Consider the following 23,598-nt stretch of genomic DNA (forward strand, 5'->3'; position numbering starts at 1 on the left):
GAGTCAGGAAGACCAGAGTTCAGATCCTGCCTCAGACACCTTACTATACTATGTATGTGACCCTGTCTAAGTCCCTTAATCTCTCAGCCTTAGTTTCTTCATCTGTAAAAATGGTATATAAAAATAACAGCAGGGGAAGCTAGGTGGCCCAGTGGATAAAACACCAGCTCTGGATTCAGGAGGACCTGAGTTCAAATACGGCCTCAGACACTTAACACTTACTAGCTGTGTGACCCTGGGCAAGTCACTTAACCCTCATTGCCCACCCCCACCCCCAAAAGAAAGAAAAATAGCAGACCGTGATATAATTGTACACCTCAAATGAAATATAAATCACTTTGCAAATATTAAAGTTCTATCTGAATGTTAGCTATTATTATTATTAATCTATCTTCCTAATATTTCCCAAATCCCTCTTTTCCTATCTCTACTCCCACCACCCCAGTTTCAGGCACTAGGCTTAACACCACATTTTTTTTTCATTTCAAAGTCTTTATTACTCCCACAAATAGAAATGTATGATACAGACAGGTACAATACTATCATCTTTGTGGCTGTTGGCCACTACAAAAAAAAAAAAAAAAGATTTCTTATGTGACTAATCATCTCTTTCACATTCCTAAACGTTGGCTGTTTTGTAAATCTACACTATATACAAATTGTTTAATAATTTAGTAATTTAACAAATAACTAAATCTTTTAGTTTAATTTTTGTTTCTCTGGAAAGGTATACTCTATTACATTTGGGGAGGGGGAGGTTTTGAAATAAATAGGTTAAACAAAAAAAAAGTTTTAATGAAGTGGGTCAAAGAAGCGCAGATATGCTGTGGAGCTCAGAGAGAAATTGGCAAACTGTGGAACTTACTACCTTTACTCACCCTGTCCTCCCTCTCCATCCCCGGAGAAGCGAGAAGCAAAAATGCTGAAATAGAATCAATGTTTAGAGGCTGCGAGGATGCAGCATGCACAAAAAGGAAGGTTAGAAGTGATTTGTATGATGAAAATGGGTTCTTCAATCTTGTTAGAATGCTAGAAGTTATCTGTGATAGTGATTTTAAATCGGAATTTGTTTTGTTCAACGTTCTTTATTTTGCTCTCGTCGAATTCTATATCGTCCCACTTTGGAAGACGCAAGACTATTTGCAACCAGCTGTCCTCCTCATACACTTTGTCAGAGAACCACCATTTCTGGAAAGGGAAAGGGGATTCAAAATGAGTTCTCTGCGACGAATTCATTAGGGGTTCTTATTTTAGAAACATTATGTGTGATCTACTGGGCTTCCCAAAACAATGGAATTGATTAGACAACTGATTGACCACTAAAGTCATGCTGAACTTGGAGACAGAAAGAACTGAGTTCCAGCTCCTGCTTCAGATACTACCTAGTTGTGTAACCCTGGACAAGACAGAACCCCTGCCTCAACTTCCTCATCTGTAAAATGACAATAACAACACCAACAAGAAGAGGCATTTATAGAACACTTCATTTGATATGACTTCATTTGATCCTCACAGGTACCCTGGGAGGGAGGTGCTATTCTTATCCCAATTGCATAGATGAAGAAACTGAGGGAGACAGAGATTAAGTGATTTGCCCAGGGTCACATAGTGGTGTCTGTCTGAAGCAGAATTTGAACTCAGGATAATAATAGCATTCACCTCACAGGGTTATTATGAAGAAGGACTTTGCAAACCTTAAAGTTCTATGTAAATATTAGCAATTATTATTCTACTATTCTGTTGCATCCTCTGAAATGCTCATGATTCTTTAAAAGTAAACCAACATACTAACTCACTTGCACATTTCCTAGTTTGACGGTTAGATGATTTTCACAAGGTAGGTTGTCCCCTTCTGGAATAGTCCAATTTAGAAGGTATTTAGAAGGGGCTGGATACCGAAGGGCACTAGTAGGGCTGAGAGTGGTGAAGAGCTTAATTCAAAGGACTGAATTCCCATATTATGGGAACAAGAAGGAACTGAACTTGGCTTCCTCCAATCCAAGGAAAAATTCAAACTTCACCCTCATGTCCTTGAGGTCTAGGATTTTATTGATCTATGAAGAGAATGGAGTGGATGGTGGAACAGAGGAAGGAATTGGAAGAAGGGACCTCATTTTGATTGTGGGATTTCTGCTCCCTTCAGTGCCTTTTCCAGTTTCTGGGAAGCTCTTCCCAGATCAGGATGGGGACAGCTTTCAGGCATCTAATAGAAATTTTAGCTCAGCCAGATTTTTCTAGCCCTTCAGTGTCCAGATGGACATGTATGATGAAGGAATTCAGGATATGGTTATCTCAGGAACAGAAGGCTCTGGTGGTAAATCTTTGCCATAAATCATATGGGGAAGATAGGTAGATAGAAAGAGATAGATGATAGAGAGGACAGATGATAGATACAGAAGGCAGATTCAGCTTTTAATAGGGTCTTACTATCCCATAATTGAATGAAAGGCATTCTGAACGAAACAGGCTGTCCCATCATCACAATACTATCGCCCTCTCCATGACCCATCTACTAAGGTAACTGACATGTCTGTATAGTTCCTGGTGCACATGAAAGAACAGATGAGTATATCAATAGACTTTAAATTTCCCCATCCCCAACTGATAGTTTGTCACTTGAGAGGGGTTGGAGATTCTAGGAAGGATTCCTTAGCCCCCAGAAGCACCTGACCACAGAATCTCAGTCTTCTCCTCTGGAAGAGGAACCTTTCATTGTTAACAGAAGAGGATGTGCATGGGATGAGCAGAGCAAAAGGGAACAAGAATAGCCTTTGCTCTCAAGAGACCCCAAAGTACTACCATCCTCCCACACACCAATAAGGGTTTGGAGGACTGAAGCTTGCTGTGGTTATTAACACACTAGGGCAAAGAAAGAAGATTGAGAAGATGGCAAAATGTCTTACTCCTTCTTCCCCTATGATCTTTTAGTAGAAGGGAGGCAGCAACCTAACAGTGGGGAACACAATGGAACTGCCATTAACTTTTTGACCAGTCCTGTGATCTCATGGATGTAGGGAGCTCCTGGTGAAGAATTTTCTCCAGCAATGCCCATTAGCACCTGCTTGGAAACAGCTCTAGACTTGCCTGGGGCATTGAGGGGCACTGTGACTTGCTCAGAGTTACCCAGCCAGGACAGGACAGACTCCAAAGCCAGCTCTCTGTCAGCTATGTCATGCTACCTCCCATTAACTTAACTTTATAATTAAATGGGTAGAGTACTGGACCTTGAGTCAGGAAGACCTGAGTTCAAATCTGGACTCAGACACTTACTGGCTGTGTGGCCCTCAGTAATTAAGTTTCTCAGCCTCAGTTTCCTCAACTGTGAATGGGGATAATAAAAGTACCTACCTCCCAGGGCTGTTGTGAAAATCAAATGAAATAATATTTTTGAAGTGTTTTGTATACCATAAATAGCTATATAAATGCTAACTTATTGTTATTGTGATCATTATTATTTCCAAAAGGTATAGACTACAGTTAAAGTTTGTGATGACTAGCCCTGAAGAAGTCCAAATCTTCAGGAGGCATCTAAGGTTTCCTTTGAGTTCAAAGTCAACAAACCCCACTTCCCTTTCCCAGTTTCCATTATTTACTTTGCTGATATTTAGCCAAGTTTTCTCCAGGACATTTCCTTGGCTATCACAGATCTCTAAAGCTGTTCTCAGGAAGAGGTTACAGTTCTCTTCATCTCCCATTAGTAGGCATGCATAAGCCATCAGGTGGTAAATCCTTGGGTGGAAGATAGGACCCGTGGAACTTTGAGCTACCAAATTCTCCAGACTCTGATGAAAGAACAGTGGATATCTGGTTTGGAAAAAAGAATCTCATACCTAGAAAATTATATTATTCACAGGTTAAATCATGAAATCCCAATGACAAACATAGTCAAAGATGGTTTTATTTGTGTATTTATTTCATTCATATCAAGAAAGTTTCTGTAGAAAAAATTCAGAGGAAGACAGTTAAATTTGGGAAATGCTATATGGGATCATAACAAATCAATAGTCTGGCCAGTCAATGATTCTGGAGGTGTCAGTGGTATTGAGGACTTTTCCTGAGAGGATGTGCCATCTCTTTGAGCTAGATTCTAAAAATTTATGAATGAAGCCAAACTATTATAGATATACATGCAAGGTAATATACGAAGTGCCATGGAGGCTCTAAAAATGAATAAGAATAGTCCTGGTCCCATCCCAAAGGACTACTGACAGAACATACTGTCTACCTCCAAAGAAAGAACTGATATTGATGGAACAGACTGAAGCATGCTGTTTTTCATTTTCTTTCATTTTTTTCTTTTATTCAAGTTTTCTTGCACAAAATGACTAATATGGTAATGTTGTCAATAACTGCATATGTATAACCCATATCAGATTGCTTATTGCCTCAGGGAGGGGGAGGGGAAGGAGGGATAAAAAATGAAACTCAAAAGTATAAATAAAAATGTTTATTTTTTTTCTTTTGTGAGGCAATTGGGGTTAAGTGACTTGCCCAGGGTCACACAGCTAGTAAGTGTCAAGTGTCTGAGGCCGGATCTGAACTCAGGTACTCCTGACTCCAGGGCCAGTGCTCTATGCACTGCGCCACCTAGCTGCCCCTATTATTTTTTTTAAAAAGAATAGTCCTTAAAAAATAAAAATAAAATAAAATTTTTAAAAAGGGGAAAGCTAGGTGGCACAGTGGATAGAGTACCGGCCCTGGAGTCAGGAGGACCTGAGTTCAAATCCAACCTCAGACACTTAACGCTTACTAGCTGTATGACCCTGGGTGAGTCACTTAACCCCAATTGCCTCACAAAAAATAAAATGAAATGAAATTTAAAAAGGAACAGTCCTGGTCCTCAAGAATTTTATGATTTAATTAAGTTGGAATCTTTTATGTGCCAGCTACTGTGCTAGATGCTACAAGCACACACAGTTCCTTCCTTCAAGGAGTTTACATACTAATGTCAGCTAATATATTATGTTGTCAGTAAGATCATCTGTATTATCCACTGTAAAATACTATCAATGTCAGTACTATTATCTACTCCTATGTATCTTGCCGCAAGGAACAACACTGCCCTTTGTTTCAAGATGATTATCATGATGATTCCAAAGAGGGCTAGCCCGCAACTCTATGCCAGCCTTTCTGTTTCTTACTCTTAAACTTAGTGCAACCTGAATAGACAGATTTTCTTTAAATGTTAAGATAGAGTCATAGATCTTCTATCATTTAAAAAAAATCATTAACCTTCTCAAAGCCCAATCCATGTCATGGTGTTGAGGGGAGTGACAATGCAAAGGAAGGGAATGCCAGCCAGGGTGGGTGCAATGGGAACCCTGAAATCATTCCTATATCTGTGGTGGACTAGCAGGAACCCCCAAACATTGGCCAATTGGGCTCTACTGATACCATTGATTGAGTTAGCAACTTGGTCAGTATTATGATACCTGCTGCTATGAATATAAGGAATTGGAAGGATAACTGATTAGGAAGAAAATCAAAGGCTTACTCTTTATAAAGAGCTATGCTAATTTAGTGGGTCATTAAGGTAAGCTGTTTTGGGGCCACATATTTCATTTTGAGATTGGTGACAAGGAAGAGAAATCTTCCATCTCACATCAATACCTAATAAAGAGGCATGGAAGCATAAATTAAAATCTAATTGGAAACTAAATAATCAAATCCTAAGGAATGAGTGGGTCAAAGAACAAATCATAGAAACAATAATTTCATCAAAGAGAATGACAACAATGAGACAACACTAATTTTGTGGGATGCAGGCAAAGCAGTACTTAGGGAAAATTTTATATCTCTACATGTATACATCAATAAAAAAGAAAAGGAGAAAATAAACTAATTGGGCATGCTACTAAAAAAACTACAAAAGAAACAAATTTTAAATTCCCAATTAAACATCAAAATGAAAATCCTGAAAGTCAAAGGATAAATTAATAAAATTGAAAGTAAAAAAAAAAAAAACAAAAAATAAAACCAGGAGCTGGATTTATGGGGGAAGACCAACAAAATAGATAAACTATTTGTTCATTTGATTTTTTTTAAAAGAAGAAAATAAAATCACTACTATTAAAAATTTAAAAGATATGGGGCAGCTAGGTGGCGAATGGATAGAGCACTAGCCCTAGATTCAGGAGGACCTGAATTCAAATCCGGCCTCAGACACAACACTTACTAGCTGTGTGACCCCGGGCAAGTCACTTAATCCTCATTGCCCTGCCCCCCCCCACAATTAAAAAGATGACTGCACCACCAATGAAGAGGAAATTAAAACAATGATTAAGAATTATTTTGCTCAATTATATGCCAGTAAAACTAAGTGAAATGGATGAATATTTACAAAAATGTAAACTTCCCAGATTATCAGAAGAGAAAATACTTAAATAACCCTATCTTAGAGAAAGAAATTGAATAAGCCATCAATGAGCTCCCTAAGAAAACATCCCTAGGACCAGATGGATTCACAAGTGAACTTTACCAAACATTTCAGGAACAGTTAATCCCAATAGTATATAAACTATTTTTAAAAATAAGTAAAGAAGGAGTCCTACCAAACTTCTTTTATGACATAAATATGGTTTCAATATCTAAAACAGGGAGAGCAAAAACAGAGAGAAACAACCATAGACCAATCTCCTTAATGAATATCAATGCAAAAATTTCAAACAAAATACTAGCAAGGAAATTACAGCAATATATTAAGTTATACACTATAACCAGGTGGGATTTATGGTAGGAATGTAAGGCTGTTTCAATATTGGAGAAACTATTAGCATAATGAACCCTATGAATAACAATAGCAACAAAAATCATATGATTATATAAATAGATTCAGAAAAATCCTTGGACAAAATACAACACCCATTCTTATTAAAAACACTAGAAAGTACAGGAATCAATGGAGCTTTCCTTAAAATAAGTAGTATCTATCTAGAAACAAAAGCAAGCATCTTTAATGGGAATAATCTCAGTAAGATCAGAGTGAAGCAAGGAGGCCCATTATCACCACTATTATTCAATATTGTACTAGAAATGATAGCTATAACAATAAGAGAAGAAAAATAAAGGAATTAGAATAGGCTATGAGGAAACAAAACTATCACTCTTTGCAGATGATATGATAGTATACTTAGAGAACCCTAGAGAATCAACTAAAAATTAGTTGAAAGAATTAACAACTTCAACAAAGTTGCAGGATTTTAAAAAACCAACATAAATCATCAGCTTTTCTATATACTATCAGAAAAGCCCAGCAGGAAAACATCAAAAGAGAAATTCCACTTAAAATAACTGTAGACAATAGAAAATACTTAGGAGTCAGACTACCAAGACAAACCCAGAGATTTATATATACACAATATTTATAGAAAACACTTTTCACACAAAGGCAGATCTAAACAATTGGAGAAATATTAATTGTACATGCATAGAATGATTCAATATAATAAAAATGGTAATTCTGTCTAATTTACTTTTTTGTGTTTTTTGTGGGGTTTTTTGCGGGGCAATGGGGGTTAAGTGACTTGCCCAGGGTCACACAGCTAGTAAGTGTCAAGTATCTGAGGCCAGATTTGAACTCAGGTACTCCTGAATCCAGGGCCAGTGCTTTATCCACTGTGCCACCTAGCTGCCCCCTCTAATTTATTTTTGAGTGCTATACCAATCAAACTACCAAATAATTATTTTATAGAACTAGATAGAGAAAATAGTAACAAAATTCATCTGGAAGAACAAAAGGTCAATAATATGAAGAAGGGAATAAATTTTTAAAATGTAAAGGAAGGCTAGGTTGCAGTTCCATATTTCAAATTATATTACAAAGTAGTAGTCATTTAAACAATCTGGTACTGGTTAAGAAATACAGTAGTAGATCATTGGAACAGACTAAGTACTTAGTATAGAGTAGTAAATGGCCATGGTGATCTAATGTTTACTAAACTGAGAAATCCAAGATTTGGGGGTAAGAACTCAACCTTTAACAATTTTCTGGGAAAATTGGAAAGCAACTTGGCAGAAACTAGGCATAGACCAACATCTTACACTGTATACCAAGATAACATAAAAATGGATAAATGATTTAAGCATAGTGATATCACAGGGGACAACTAGGTGGTGCAGTGGATAAAGCACTGGCCTTGTATTCAGGAGGACCTTAGTTTAAATCCAGCCTCAGACACTTGACACTTACTAGCTGTGTGATCCTGGGCAAGTCACTTAACCCTTATTACACCCCCCCCTCCAAAAGAGTGATATCACAAGTAAATAGAGGGAGCATAAAAATACATATCTGTCAGGTCTATGAATAAGGAAAAAGTTTATGTCTAAAGAACAGATAGAGGGGATTACAGGAAGCAAAATAGATCATTTTAATTACATGAAATTAAAAAGCTTTTGCACAAACAAAACCAATGCAGCCAAAATTAGAAGAAAAATAGGAAACTGGGGGAAAAGTTTTAGAGTAAGTTTTTCTGATAAAGGCCTCAATTCTCAAATATATAGGGAACTGAGTCAAATTTATAAAAAATAAAAGCCATTTTCCAGTTGATAAATGGTCAAAAGATATGAACAGGCAGTTTTCAGAAGAAGAAATCAAAGCCATCAATAGTCATGAAAAATGATCTAAATAACTTCTCATTAGAGAAATGGAAATGAAAATAACTCTGAGATACCATCTCATACCTATCAGCTAGGCTAACATGATAGAAAAGGAAATGCTTCAGGGTATGTGGAAAAATTGGGACACTAATGGTTGGTGTAGTTGTGAACTGATCCAACTATTCTGGAGAACAATTTGTAACTGAGGTCTATAAAAGACCCAAAGGTATATAAAACTATGCATACCCTTTGACCCAGCAATACTGCTATGAGGTCTATATCCCAAAGAGATCAAAGAAAAGGGAAAAGGACCTGTATGTACAAAAATATTTATAGCAGCTTTTTTTTGTGGTGGGAAAGAATTGGAAACTGAGGCATGCCCACCATTTGGAGAATGACTGAACAAGTTGTGGTATATGACTGTGATGGAATGCTATTATGCTATAAGAAATGATGAGCAGGATAGTTTCAGAAAAATCTGTGTAAATATGTATGAACCGATGCAACATGAAGTGAGCAGAACTAGGAAAACACTGTACACACAGCAACTGAAATATTGTTAACGAAGATCAACTGTGAATGAATTAGCTACTCTGATCAAGACAATGATCGAAGACAATTCTAAGGGATCCATGATTTAACATGCTATCTAACTCCAGAGAAAGAACTCTGAGTGCAGGCTGGAGTATACTTTTTTTTACTTTCTGTATTTTTATTGTTTTGTTTTGTTTTGTTGGTATTTTCTTTTGGAACATAGTTAATATGGAACCATGTTTTGCATGACTTCACATGTATGATTGATATCAAATTGCTTGTCTTCTCAGAGAGGGAGGAAGGGATGGGGAAAAGGGAGAGAATTTGAAATTCAACATTTTCTAAAATGTCTGTTAAAATTATTTTACATGTAATTGGGAAATATTTAATAAAATAAATAAAAACATTTTTAAAAAAAAGCATAAGCCCCAAAAAGGTGATATAAGAAGACACTTCTTTGCAGAGGTGTGACTATTTTTAATGTGTTGATCTGTTTTGATAAATTTATTTTATTTCCCATTTAATAAAAATTCTTTTTTATAAGGGATGGCTCTCTTTGAGAGGGAAGGGAGAGGGAGAGATGTACAGGGAGAGATATAGGAGATTTTTTAAAACCCCCAAAGTTCAATAAAATAGATTTTTTTAAAATAGTAAGGGTTTCTTGTACACCTTAATCTGTTTCTTTTAAAAAAAATTCTGGTGGTTAAAAAATTGTAAAATGGTGGTATGGAAATAGCATTAGTCAGAGGAATTGGGTTAAATCTAGACTTTCCACCATATGACCTATGCCACATTGGTTAAGCTACTTAAACTCTCAGTTACCTATCTATAAAATGAGGAGGTTGGATCTGATGCTCTATAAGGTCCCTTCTATCTCTAAATCTGTGATCCTGAGTATTGAAATATATTATTCCTGAAAATATATTTTCCTGGGCAGCTAGGTTGCAGAGTATATAAAGAGCAAAAGGAGTCTGGAAGACCTGAGTTCAAATCCTGCCTCAGACACTTACTAGCTGTGTGAACCTGGGCAAATCACTTAACCTTTTCCAGGCTCAGTTTCTTCATCTATAAAATGGGAACAATAACAGCATCTATTTCAGGGGTTGTTGTGAAGATCACACCATATGCAAATCTTAGGGAATTATGTAAATGCTAGCTATTATTGAAATAGATTATTCCTGGAATGGTGTGTTCTTAATGATTTCAACCATTTTGGGAAATTTGTCTGAAATGAGTTCCTCTACTTTATTACTTTAGTAATTGAAGTATAGTATCAATGAACTTAATAATTCAGATTTCTTTCATGCCAAGGTCTACAAAGTACTTTCCTTACAAATTGCTTTTCCATTATATATATATATATATATATATATATATATATATATATATATATTTGCAGGGCAATGAGGGTTAAGTGACTTGCCCAGGGTTACACAACTAGTAAGTGGGTCAAGTGTCTGAAACCGAATTTGAACTCAGGTCCTCCTGAATCTAGGGCCACCTAGCTGCCCCCATGATATATTTTTATAGATGAGGTAACAGGTTTAGAAAAAATCACATAGATATACCACTAATTAAATAATTAGAGCTAGGTTTTCACCTCCAATCTAATGACTTTGAGTTCAGCAGTCTTTCCTTTTTGGCCCATGATTCCAAAGATGCCAATGGTTATTGTATTGGACTGGTGATGTGGAAAGTATAGGAGATCAAATTTGTAGTAGTGATTCCCAGACATGACTTGGAAGTTTGTTTCTTCATTTCCTGATTTTGCTATTATTTGTCTCCATCTTCTACAAGGTGTGTAAAGGGAATCAGGAGAAATGTGGTTACCTGAGGGGGGGGGTTACTTTTGACTTTACTGTAATAGTTTCTGGCAAATTTGTGACATTAAGGTCAATGTGCCTAGCTTCTAGGCAACAAACAACCACAGAGTAAAATACCAGACCAAGGAAATGCAATTCCAAATGTCATGATGAAGGAGAGTCTGATAGAGGGAATTCCTTGGTTAGGGATGGATGATGGAGACATATGCTAGGGCAAAGGAGTCAGGGCCTCTTTGCACCAAGGGGGCCTCAAAATTAGAAAATAAATGAAGGAGAGTTAGTTTAAAAGTGTGCTGAAAACAATATGACAGGGTTGGAATAGAGGTTGGGGGTGGATAACTCTAATATATTTTATATATTTCACCTTGGCATTGCACTGTCCAAACTCTTTTCTTGTGAAATGGCCAAGTTTGAAGCAGTCCTTTTCTTACTGGTAGTCACCCTCTCAGGAACAGTGAAAAAATAACTCACAGGATTAGTTGAATATCTAAGTAATATGCTCTGTGTATATCTAAGTAGTATCCTCTGTTGTTATACTAACTGTCCCAAATACAAACTCAGCAAAATACAAGGAAGGAGTCACCTTGAGTAGTTCAACTCCAATGTCCTGGACGTTCTCGATTTGCTCTTGAAGTTGTTTTTGGAAGCAAAGAGCCTGGCATTCCGTGTACCTGATGAATCCCTCACAGTAAAGGAGTGAGGGAGTCCTTCTCTGGACCAGTTTTTTAGCTCTATTGAAAAATACTTCAAAATTTTCCCACTCCTCGAGTCTAGCAAACCTAAATCACCAATAGAGGGGTAAGGATGAAAAGTAAGGTCAGTATCACACGTGAGGCCTGTTAGCTTTTCCAAATTCAGTTTGAGTGAAAATATGCCTTCCTGACACTGGACCCCTGCAAGCCCCCCCTGGGCCCACCAACTGTGGATGAATGCAGCTTCAAGCCTGAATTCTTGCTTGAGTGGATTCTGAGCATATTTTAAATGGCACCTCTCTCCCAACTTGATTCTTCCAGGTAGGGGAAATGGCTGATAGTAAGGGGAGAAGGGTTAGAAAGGAAAGTCAGGATGAATTGGGTAATTGGGCACCCAGAAGACAAGGGGAAAACATCAACTCCATTATCCAACTTCTGGAGGGCTACACCCCATGGGGTTATAGGCTCTGGGACTCATGGTTAGCCAGAATGTTTGACTATGATATTCGCTTGGCTTTCCTTCATCTAATTGCTTGGTCTTTCAAAGCAGCCAACTTTCTTGTCCAGACTGAGTATGGTACAATTCTAGAAGGAAAAGCATCTCTTACTGGAGGCAGTGAATATTTTCTAAGGTTCCTTTTTCAGTTTCTTGGCTCTCACTCTTGCCAGCACTGGTGGCACTTTCATTCACTAAGATCCACAAGTCATGGTGGGGTTGTTGGAATACTCCTTGATCCCCACTATTACTTCCAGACTCTCTCTACCACTATCAATCACTCAGTAACCTTTCCCCCTTTGAAGTTTATTTAATCCATCTTTATTGACCAACCAAGATTCTAGTAGCTGTTGTCTATAGAGCTCCTTCCTTCCTCAATAAATTCTTACCTGGCTCACATATTGTTATTCCCTCAAACTTCCTAACCTCTCAGTTTACTCATTTTTTTGACCTCCTGTTCCACCCTTCCACAGCTGCACACAGATGATCGTACTCTTCCCAATACCCACACGTCCCCTTGGTGAGCCAGTTCAACTCTACCCTGCCCTCTTCTCTTGAATCCTTGCCCCTTTATCCCATAGAAAATGTTCTTCGAAACCCCAGCCTTGCATTGCTCCCACCATCTGCTTCCTTTGCCTGCACTTATTCGCTGCTGAAAAAAGCTGGAGAAAATCATGAAACTGCTGATTGGATCCACTACAGATTTTTGTTTTATGATCTCACTTGGGCCCTCACTGCAGCAAGGCAATTCTTCTACATCTCCCAAATGGAGTCGCCATTCCACTCATCATAGTGTCTTTTCCAAACATTTTCATCTTTCTCAAGCATCCCACAGCTCCCTTTTCCCCATCCTCTCAGTGGAGAGCCTTACCACATTTCACTGAACAAAAGACAACTGGGGCCATTCTCTCTCTTCTGCCCTGTTTCTCTTCTCACATATCATCCAGTCACCCCATGTTCATAAACTCAGTATCATCTCTGATTCCTCCTTCCTCTAAAACATTTCATTGTCAAAGCCTTTCAATTCCAACTGCTTCCTCTTTCCTATCTGCCCCCCGCTTCCATTCCCAATGCCACCATCCCAATAATACTTCCTCTAAACTACAGAAGTGGCTTCCTAACATCTCCTTGCTCATAAGCTCTCCTCTTTCCATTCCATCTTGCATGTTGGTGCTAGATGAATCTTCAAAATGCACAAATCTCATGACTTCACTGCTCAGAAACCTTCAGCAGCCTGCTAACATCCACACCCTTTTGCCTGCCCTTCAAGGTCCTCCACAATCTGGTTCTACCCCACTTCTCAGATCAATTCAATTTAATTCATCCCTCTTTGGCCTTGTTTCACACTGTTCCCCCTGTCAACCTAGCACACTACCCATCCTCTGCATGTGTCCTTCATTCTCCTGCTTTGGAACCTTTGCTCATGTAGTTCCCTACACCAATAATGCCACCTCTTACTTCCCCCACTCGACCTCTTGACATTCCACCCATCCTCACCTCCTGGGCTGAGCCTTCCTTGTTCTCCATTGGGAAGTTATTTCTTTCTCATTGGATCTCAAACACTTCACATTCCTCTCATTTTAACCCCTTGGAATTATAAATTCCTTGAAGGAAGGAACTGGGTTTCCTTTATCTTTGGGTATAGTCTAGCACTTTGCTTTATATATAGGAGACATTAATAAATGTGTGTGTGTTTTGAAAAAAATGAGAGAGATGGATAGGTAAGCTTTGTGTTACCAGATTGCTACATCCGAATAAAGAGACAGTAACAGGCCACTGTGGAATCTGAGGATTTTGTTATCTTCTCGTTCGCTTATGAATTCCAGACATTCTTCAAAGGTCCTATAAATAAAGCCTATGAAGGATAGAAGGAACATTTCACTTAGAATTCCCTTTCTTAGGGGGCAGCTAAGTGGCACAGTGGATAAAGCACCAGCCCTGGATTCAGGAGGACCTGAGTTCAAATCTGGTTCCAGACACTTGACACTTATTAGCTGTGTGACACTGGGCCAGTCACTTAACCCTCCTTGCCCCACCAAAAAAATAAAATAAAATAAAAAAGAATTCCCTTTCTTAGCTTAGTAGCTATCCCTGAGAGAGCTTCATGAAAAGCCAGGCTGTGCTCTCCATCTACTTTTTAGGACAATTTGAAACTAGAGGCGGGATGTGTGACATGATGGCCACATGCTATGAATTGCTGCTCTTCACTTGGTCTAGGATCTGTGGAAACTTGGGCAGGCCTGTGGCCCCATGTTGGGCTGAACCAGCTAGGCCTTTTTGCTCCCAAGTCAGGAAGGCCTACATTCCAGGGCAGCTTCAAAAGCATGTTAGATCTCCTGTCTGCCCAGTTTTATACCACCATGTTCTAGCTATTCTCTCACTGGTAGCAACGTTTGAATTCCTCTCCATGACATATATAGTGGCACTGCCCTGGGAGCTGGGTGACTAGATTAGACTCTGACTTAAGGCATGCTCTGGACTGGTCTTAAACAAAAGAATTGTAGATTGTTGTTTCCTTGGTGGGGGGCACCACTGAATACACCCCCTACCACAAATATTTAGCGTATCACTCTACTACAGATGTCTGAAACTCATACCATTAGAATGCTGTTGGTTGTTTTTGTTGTTTTTTTTTTTTTTTAACTAACTTGGCTTCTAAGAAGTTCCTATTAAAATGTGCGGGGAGAGGTGATATTGGACAATGCTTTAGTGTGTTTGCTTGAGTGCTTAACCTTAGGTCTCTTTTCCACTAAGTGCCTCAGTTTCCTCAGCTGTAAAACAGAGGAGTTAGACTAGAATCATAGGTTTACTCAATAACCTGTTGGCCCTTCCAGCCCTAAATCTATGATTCTTATTCCAGGACCCTTTGAGCTCTTCTATTTTGTGGTTCTGTGGTTAAGATGTTATCTGCCATGGACATCCTTGTGTGATTTTTTTTAAGCACATTTCCTACTGAAATCTTTTTTTTCTCCAAGGATTTTCCCAAACCATAGAAATACAGAGAAATGCTGCTCCCCTACACACCTTTGTCCTCACGTTCCAGGCAAGGGTGGCCCTGCATGCACTTCTTATTTTTTTTTCTTTGTTGTTGTTGTTTTGCGGGGCAATGGGGGTTAAGTGACTTGACCAGGATCACACAGCTAGCAAGTGTCAAGTGTCTGAGGCTGGATTTGAACTCAGGTCGTCCTGAATCCAGGGCCAGTGCTCTATCCACTGTGCCACCTAGCTGCCCCCTGCATGTACTTCTTGATGTCAGTCCCACCACCCAGAAACTGAATGGTAACAGCTTCCCTCACACCCTAATCTCTTCTCCACTAAAACAAGGAACCAGCCAGTTCTCAGGGAAAGCTGTTTGAGATGCACGACCTTATTGCTTTCTTCAGAATGCAAAAGCAAAACTTACCAGCATAAAGCAAGATGTCTAGACAGGTGAAATAGAAAAGTCCTTGGCTAATGACATGCTCCTCGATGGTAGCAAATGACCACATCCACTCCATCACTTCGATCATTTTGTGGTGTCTGGGACAAGGAAAAAAAGAATATGGCTCATCTCTGCAGTGCAAAACCATTTGTCACAATCTGAGCTGAAACAACCCATTGCATCTACCCTGCCAATAGAACATTTTCCCCTGGGACTTGTGACAAAAATACCTGTTTTTCAGAAAGAGAGCTACAGTGAGTCTTTGCAGGACAAAATAGTGCCTGTTAGGATCCTTGATCAACTGCCACATGTCATGTGCTCGGAAGCCTGTAGAAGAAACAATCTCAATCTCTTTTTGCCTTATAATTAGATTCCCCAATAGAATCAAATCCCATTTGTTGTCTCTCTGTCCCCAGAGCCTTGTACATAGGGATAGGGATGATTGAGATAGGGACTGCACCTGTGATTTCTTTGGTACTAGGAGGGAACTCCCAGATGGGTGAACTTCCTCAAACAATGCAGGTTGGTGTTTTCAACATGACTTATAATCTTCAAGGGTTGTGCACTGAGAGGTTAAGTATCTTGCTCAGGTTGCCCAGCTAGTTATTACATGTTAGTAAGAGAACTTGAATCCAGTTCTTGGCTTTGAGGCTGGCTCTCTATCCACTACACCAGTGGTTCTCAAACTGTGGTCTACAGACCCCTAGGAGTCCTTGAGACCCTTTCAGGGCATCCTTAAGGTCAAAACAATTTTCACAATAATATTAAAATGGTTTTTGATGATTAAAATCGTCTTCCCCTTTCTAACTCCATAGCTGCGTGACTTTGGAATTTTCTTCATATCTTTCAATCAAAACAACATATTGCAATAGATTAAATGCAGAAGCAGACATAAGAACCCAGATGTCTTCTTTTAAGCCAGACATTAAAGAGATTTGCAAAGATATGTAAATCAATGCCATTTTTCTCACAAAAAATCTTTTATTTTGGAATATATAGTTATTTCTCATTAAAATATGTTATTTATGCTAATAGGTAATGGACTTATTTTTATTTGAAATTAATTGATACATTTTTAAATGATCAGCTTTAATTTCTAATACAGTAAATCTCTATAGATATGACCCACAAAACCAAGAACTTTTGGGGATCTACAATAATTTTGAAGAATGTAAAAGGATCCTGAGACTTTATAGATGAGATAATACTTATAAAGTGTTTAGCATAGTTCCTGGCACATAATCAATGCTTAACAGATGATTTTCCCCTTCCCCTTGAGGCCAAATAGTTTGAGAATCACTGTACACCATGCTGCCTCTCTTACCTTGCACATAGTAGGCCCTTAATAAGCAAGAATTGATTGGAAACGGAGGTCCTTTGCTACCCAATCAAATGGATATAAAAAGGAAATCTTACCTAATTGAATGGACAGCTCTAGGTAACCCATTATGTACTTGATGTAAGACAGTTTTTCTGCCACATAAGCAATTATTTCCACAATATTTTTATTCAAGGACTTATTGAAGATATTCTCAATGGCCATGACTTCATACTTGAACCATAATCCTTGGTAACCTGCCAGTTGGCTATGCAGTGAGTAGTCCAGGTAGGCTTTAATGATCTGAAATTTCATCATTAAAAGAAAAGAAGGGAGGAAGGAGGGAAGAAAGGAAGGGAGGGAGGGAAGGAGGAAGAAAGGGAGGAAGGAAGAAAAAGAAAGAAAGAGAAAGGGCAAATGTGAGAGGGAGTCCAAAGCTGGATATTCCACATGCAATCATTCAACAATCATTTATTAAGTGCTTTCAACATGTCAGGCACTATGCTAAGCCCTGGGGATACAGGGGGGGAAAAAAGCAAAAAAACAAATTCCTGTCCCCAAAAAGCTAATGTTCTAATGTGAAAAATATTGTAGGTACATACAGAGGGGCAGCTAGGTGGTGAAGTGGACAGAGTGCTGGGCCTGGTGTCAGGAAGATTCATCTTCCTGAGTTCAAATCTGGCCTCAGACATTTACTGTGTGATCATAGGCAAGTCACTTCACCCTGTTTGCCTCAGTTTCCTCATCTATAAAATGAGCTGGAAAAAGAAACGGCCGACCACTCTAGTATCTTTGCTAAGAAAATCCCACATAGGGTCACAAAGAGCTGGACATGACTGAAACAACTCAACAATAACAACAACAACAACACATACAGAGTGGATGAAAGGTAACCTTGGAGGGAAGGTACTTGAAGCTTGAAGTCCACAATAGGCCTCCTATAGAAGGTAGAATTTGATCTGAATCTTGGAGGAAGCACAGGTGAAGGTAAAAAGGGAAAGCATTCCACATAGATAGGAAAAAGTCACCAAGATGGGAGATGGAGGGTCATGTTTGGGAAACCAAAAGTCGGCCAGTATGACTGGACCATAGATCTCATGGAAGGGAGTAATATGTAAGAGGAATGAAAAGATGGGCTGAGGTTAGGTGATAAACTTTAAATGCCAAACAGAGAAGCTTATATTTGATCCTAGAAGTAATAAGAAGCTAGTGGAGTTTATTGAGTAGAGGTGTGACATGGTTAGAGCTATGCTTTAGGAAAATTATTTTGGTAGCTAAGTGGAAGATCATGTGAATCAGGGAAAGACTCAAGGTAAGAGGCTCTTGTGATAGTTCAGGGGACAGGTGATGAGAGCCTGAATTACAGTGCTGGCTATGTGAGCAGAAAGAAAGGGGTACAGAGGAGAGATGTGGAGTAGAAATGATAAGATCAGATTGGACTGTGGAGTGAATGACAGGGAGGAGTCAAGGATGGCAACAAAGTTAAGAACCTGAGTGTATGGGGGAAGTCTGAAAGAGGGCAGATTTGGCAGGGAGAGATAACGAGTCCAGCTTTGGGCATGGGGAGTTTGAGGGGTCTAGGGACTTCCAGAGAAGAAGCTGTCAGATAGGTAGGATAAGAACCAGGAGAAAATGATGTCCTGAAAACCCAGAGAAAAAAGTATCAAGGAGAAGTCAAAGGCTGCAGAGTGATCAAAAAGGATGAGAATTGAGAAAAGGCCATTGGATTTAGAAACTAAGAGAATATTAGTAATTTAAGTTACTAATCATTACTTTAGCCACTAATCATTAGTAAATTTCTAAGATATACTGTCTAGGAAATGAATTCAAATATTTAAAAATAAGAGCAATTCCCCAATCATTAAATAGTCAAAGTATATGAAGAGACAGTTTTCTTTTCTTTTTTTTTTCTTTTGCTGGGCAATGAGGGTTAAGTGACTTGCCCAGGGTCACACAGCTAGTAAGTGTCAAGTGTCTGAGGTCAGATTTGAACTCATTGTCTTCCTGAATCCAGGGCTGGTGCTTTATCCACTGCACCATCTAGCTGACCTCAAAGTGACAGTTTTCAAGGAAAGAAATCCATGCTATTAAGAGCCATATGAAAATTTGCTCCAAATCACTAATAATTAGGGGATTTCAAATTAAAGAAAACCTGGGGCTTTGCTTTACATCCATCAGATTGGCAAAGTTGACAAAGATGGACAATGGCAAGTATCAGAAGGTCTTTGGGAAGATAGCCACATTAATACATTATCAATAAACTTTGTCTGAATTGTAAATTGGTTGCACCATTATGAAAAGTAATTTTTTTTTCAGGGCAATGAGGGTTAAGTGACTTGTCCAGGGTCACATAGCTAGTAAGTGTCAAGTGTTTGAGGCCATTTTTGAACTCAGGTCTTCCTGAATCCAGGGCCAGTACACCACTTAGCTGCCCCCCTTTTTTATGAAAAGCAATTTCAAAAGTTTCTACATTTTACCTAGAAATACCAATATTCCATTTATACTCCATAGAGATCAAAGAAGGAAGAAGGGTCCAGGGGCATGCTTATGCTGGTAAATGTTTAATAACTGTCTGTACAATATGCTTTTAAATTAAATCTATTAACATTTTCTCCATCACTTTCTTAAGTCTAGATAACTAACTGAATAATAAATCAACCCCTGATTTATAGCATTTGCCTATTTCTGAGATCTAAATACTTACCCAGAAAATTTAACAAGTGGATCTTTGAGACTGTTCAAGTTGGCTTCAGCACACCCCTGAAAAAAGACCCATGTGTACAAAAGCTATTTAAAGCACCTCTTTTTGTGGTGTCAAAGAATTGGACAGCTAGATGGTGCAGTGAATAGAATGCTGGGCCTGGAGCCAGGAAGACTCATCTTCCTGAGTTCAAATCTGGCCTCAGACATTTATTAGCTATGTGACCTTGGGTAAATCACTTAATCCTGTTTGCCTTAGTTTCCCCATCTGTAAAAATTAGCTAGACGTCCAGATCGGTCCTGTGGCGGTGGTGGTGGTGGTGGTGGTACGCTTGCGTGAACGGTTGAGTTTCAGAGTTGTCGGTTCCCTTCGAGACTCCGACGGTCGTGATGGCCCATGGAAACCAACGGGAACTTGCCCGTCAGAAAAACATGAAGAAAACACAGGACATTAGCAAGGGAAAAAGAAAAGAAGATAGCTTGTCTGCCTCCAGAGAAAGCAGAGGGATTCTGAAATCATGCAACAAAAGCAGAAGGCTGCTAATGAGAAGAAATCTCTGCAGACAGGTGAAAAATGATCCACAGTAATTCAAAGAACCAGGTGGATCTCAGGATCTGAAATCAAGAGTTTGTAGAATGACCAACCATTAAATATCTAACAATTTATCATAAAAAAATGAGCTAGAGAAGGAAATGGCAAACCACTCCAGTATCTTTACCAAGAAAACCCCAAATGGGTAACAAAGAGTTGGACATGATTGAAATGACTGAACAACAATAAATCTCTTACCTGTTCAACAACAAAAGAATTGAAACTAAGGGGGTGTCCATCACTTGGGGAATGGCCCAATAAATTATGGTATATGAATGTAATGAAATACTATTGTGCCATATGAAATGATGAAAGACATGGTTTTAGAGAAACCTGATATAAACTGATGTAGGCTTGAAATGAGTAGAACCAGGAGAATTATATACAGATAGTGTGTCAAGATAATGGAATGTGGTAGATAAGGGGATTTAGCAGATACTCAAAGGCCCACCTGGAGATTAATCTAAACTGATTGAATTAAGTGAGAGTGATTGACTGCTGACTAGCCTACTTCCAGTTAACTAGATTATAAGCACATCTGGCTGGCCCTTAAGAGGGTATTGTTCTCAGAAGCTAAAAACTTTGAACTTAACTTGAGACCACCTTCAGGTCCAGTGAACTAATGAATTTGAATGATGCTAGCCAGTCAGCTTGAAGAACCTCCCATTTCTGGGAGGAGAACACGAAGTAGGAAGCAGAGGCTGGCTGAGGGTTGAGGTCTCTTTTGGTTCAAGACATCGGTGTGGTGGGAAAGCTAGGATTTCCATGCTATAAGAAATCTGTTCTCAATCTTTCTCTTTCTTTACTATCTTATATCTTGTAATAAACCCTTAAAAATATAAATTTGGGGCGGCTAGGTGGCGCAGTGGATAAAGCACCAGACCTGGATTCAGGAGTTCCTGAGTTCAAATCCGGCCTCAGACACTTGACACTTACTAGCTGTGTGACCTTGGGCAAGTCACTTAACCCCCACTGCCCCGCAAAAAAATAAAAAATAACAAATGAACTCATTTATCAGTGATTTTAGTCAGTTTTCCCCCCAAACTGGGGGGACAGATTAGAACCCACATTTAGAATTTTAAAATACACAATAGATAGATAAAATATATATCCATATAATAACAACACTGTAAAGATGAATAGCTTTGCAAGACTTAAAAACTTTAACGAATGTAATTATCAGCCATGATTCTAGAGGAATGAGAATAAGGAATGCTGCCCAATATCTGCAGAGAAGGGATAGGTTGAATATACAGAATAAGACATACACTTTTGGACATGGCCAATGTGAGAATTTGCTTTTCTTGATTATGCATATTTGTTGTAAATTTTTTTTTTCTTTCTCAGTTGGGGAGGGGGAGGTTGGAGGAAGGTGGCAAGGAGAAAAAATAAATGCTTATTAACTTAAAAAAAATGAAACAAGAAATGTAAGCTTGAAGGTAAGGACTGTTCCTAGTCGCTGGTAACATGCCTGGTACACAGTAGGTGCATTGTACATAATTTGTCATCCATTCTTTTGTAACAGACTAGATGATCTCTTACATTCCCTGCAATTCTGATACTCTATTTAAGTATATAAAGCCTACCTGGAAGCTGTCTTTAGTTTCCAGTGCTGAATTCACTTGCATCATGGCAGCTAAGTGGGCAAAGTTCTTGCAATGACAAGCATAATCCAAGCTGTAGATTTGCCATAATGAGGACAAGCAAGAGATTTGCTGGTGAAGCTGAGCTAATTTTCCCTTCCTATTGGGTAAAGGATAAGCAAAGTCATACAATGGAGCATAAAGAGAAGTAACAGAGTAACACAAAAGAGGAATCCTACTTGGGGTGGGACCTCTGAAGTTATTTCCAGCACTAAGATGCTGTGAAAACCGACCCAAGGGATGTGTAGCCTGAGTGTCCTAAAAGACTTCCTTGCTGTTATTCCTCCTGGACTTGAAGCAACCGTCCCCTAGGTTCATAGGATTGAAAGTTGGAAGAGGCTAGAAAAGGCAACTAGTTTAATTCCCTTTGTTCTAAAGATGAGGACCCAAAGGAATCCATGTGTCTTGCTACCCCCAAAAGGACAAGGGTCCCTTCTCTTCTACTTCTTTTGTATTGCTCAGAGTGCTATAACAAGTTATTAAATTGAATGGACTCTACTCTAGGAGAAGAGGAGGAAGCCTGGATCATATAGGATCATACCAGAATTTCACATCTAACCTACACCAAACATCAGAGAGTAATTCAGAAGGGAACAACTCCGAAGCATGGAGATCCACATGGAGAGTCTAATCTCTCTTCCACACTATAATCCTCTTCAGATATTTGAAGACAGCTATTGTATGCCTCTAAGTCTTCTCTTTTTCAGGTTAAATATCCAGTTACTGCACCCTATGCTCATAGAGCATGATCTTGAGGCTCAGGACTATCTTTTTTGTATCTTCTAATCACTCTTCAGCATACCAATTCCCAGAACTGAATATAAAACTCCAGATGTGGTCTAACCAGGGCAGAACACATTTGGACTTCTTACCTCCATACTTCTGTACACAGTGCCTCTTTCTTTTTTCTTTTTCTTTTCTTTTTTTTTTTTTTTTTGGTGAGGCAATTGGGTTTAAGTGACTTGCCTAGGGTCACACAGCTACTAAGTGTTAAGTGTCTGAGGGTGGATTTGAACTCAGGTTCTCCTGAATCCAGGGCCGGTACTCTATCCACTGTGCCACCTAGATGCCCCCACAGTGCCTCTTTCTTAATGTAGTCTAAGATTAACTTTCTTTGGCTTCTGTGTCATGCTGTTGGCTCATACTGAGCCATGAAAAACAGTGGATCTTTATCAGAGTGCCATGTAGCCATGTCTCCCCCATTTTGTACTTGTGAAGCTGATTTTTGAACTCACATTCAGGGCTTCACTTTTATGCTCATTAAATTTCTTTTTTCTTTTTCTTTTCTTTTCTTTTCTTTTTTTTTTTTTTGGTGAGGCAATTGGGGTTAAGTGACTTGCCCAGGGTCATACAGCTAGTAAGTGTTAACTGTCTGAGGCCAGATTTGAACTCAGGCCCGCCTGACTCCAGGGCCGATGCTCTATCCACTGTGCCACCTAACTGCCCCAATGCCCATTAAATTTCAAAGCTTCAGCTGTGGCCCAGGAGTTTGGCACGCTATTGCTTGGAGTCAACTACCTGTTTTTGTACTCCTTGTGAGCTAAAAATGATTTTGTTTTGTTTTGTTTTTGTGGGGCAATGGGGGTTAAGTGACTTGCCCAGGGTCACACAGCTAGTAAGTGTCAAGTGTCTGAGGCCAGATTTGAACTCAGGTACTCCTGAATCCAGGGCCGGTGCTTTATCCACTGCGCCACCTAGCCACCTCTAAAACTGATTTTTATCAAGATTTTGGAGGGTCCAGACTGTGTCAAGCAATGTATTAACTCTCCTTACAAGCTTTGTCT

General features: G+C 39.0%; 2 protein-coding genes across 2 annotated transcripts in view; one reads left to right on the forward strand and one right to left on the reverse strand.

The window, feature by feature from the left end:
* Positions 1-760: 760 nt before the first annotated feature.
* The window catches only part of ADCY10 (adenylate cyclase 10), a 129,967-nt gene continuing 107,129 nt past the window's right edge, over positions 761-23,598 (reverse strand). Inside the window, 8 exon segments of the mRNA XM_044004605.1 lie at positions 761-1,188; positions 3,594-3,782; positions 11,536-11,731; positions 13,878-13,995; positions 15,544-15,659; positions 15,792-15,888; positions 16,978-17,182; positions 21,758-21,914. Of these exon segments, the coding sequence (XP_043860540.1) occupies positions 1,030-1,188; positions 3,594-3,782; positions 11,536-11,731; positions 13,878-13,995; positions 15,544-15,659; positions 15,792-15,888; positions 16,978-17,182; positions 21,758-21,914 (1,237 nt within the window). The 3' untranslated portion in view covers positions 761-1,029.
* LOC122755774 (small EDRK-rich factor 1-like) lies at positions 19,890-20,226 on the forward strand. Its single transcript, XM_044004606.1, is given in 2 exon segments — positions 19,890-20,066; positions 20,069-20,226. Coding segments are annotated over 2 exon segments (186 nt in total). The 5' UTR covers positions 19,890-19,969; the 3' UTR covers positions 20,158-20,226.

This window comes from Dromiciops gliroides, chromosome 4, assembly GCF_019393635.1.
Source record: "Dromiciops gliroides isolate mDroGli1 chromosome 4, mDroGli1.pri, whole genome shotgun sequence".
NCBI lineage: Eukaryota > Metazoa > Chordata > Mammalia > Microbiotheria > Microbiotheriidae > Dromiciops > Dromiciops gliroides.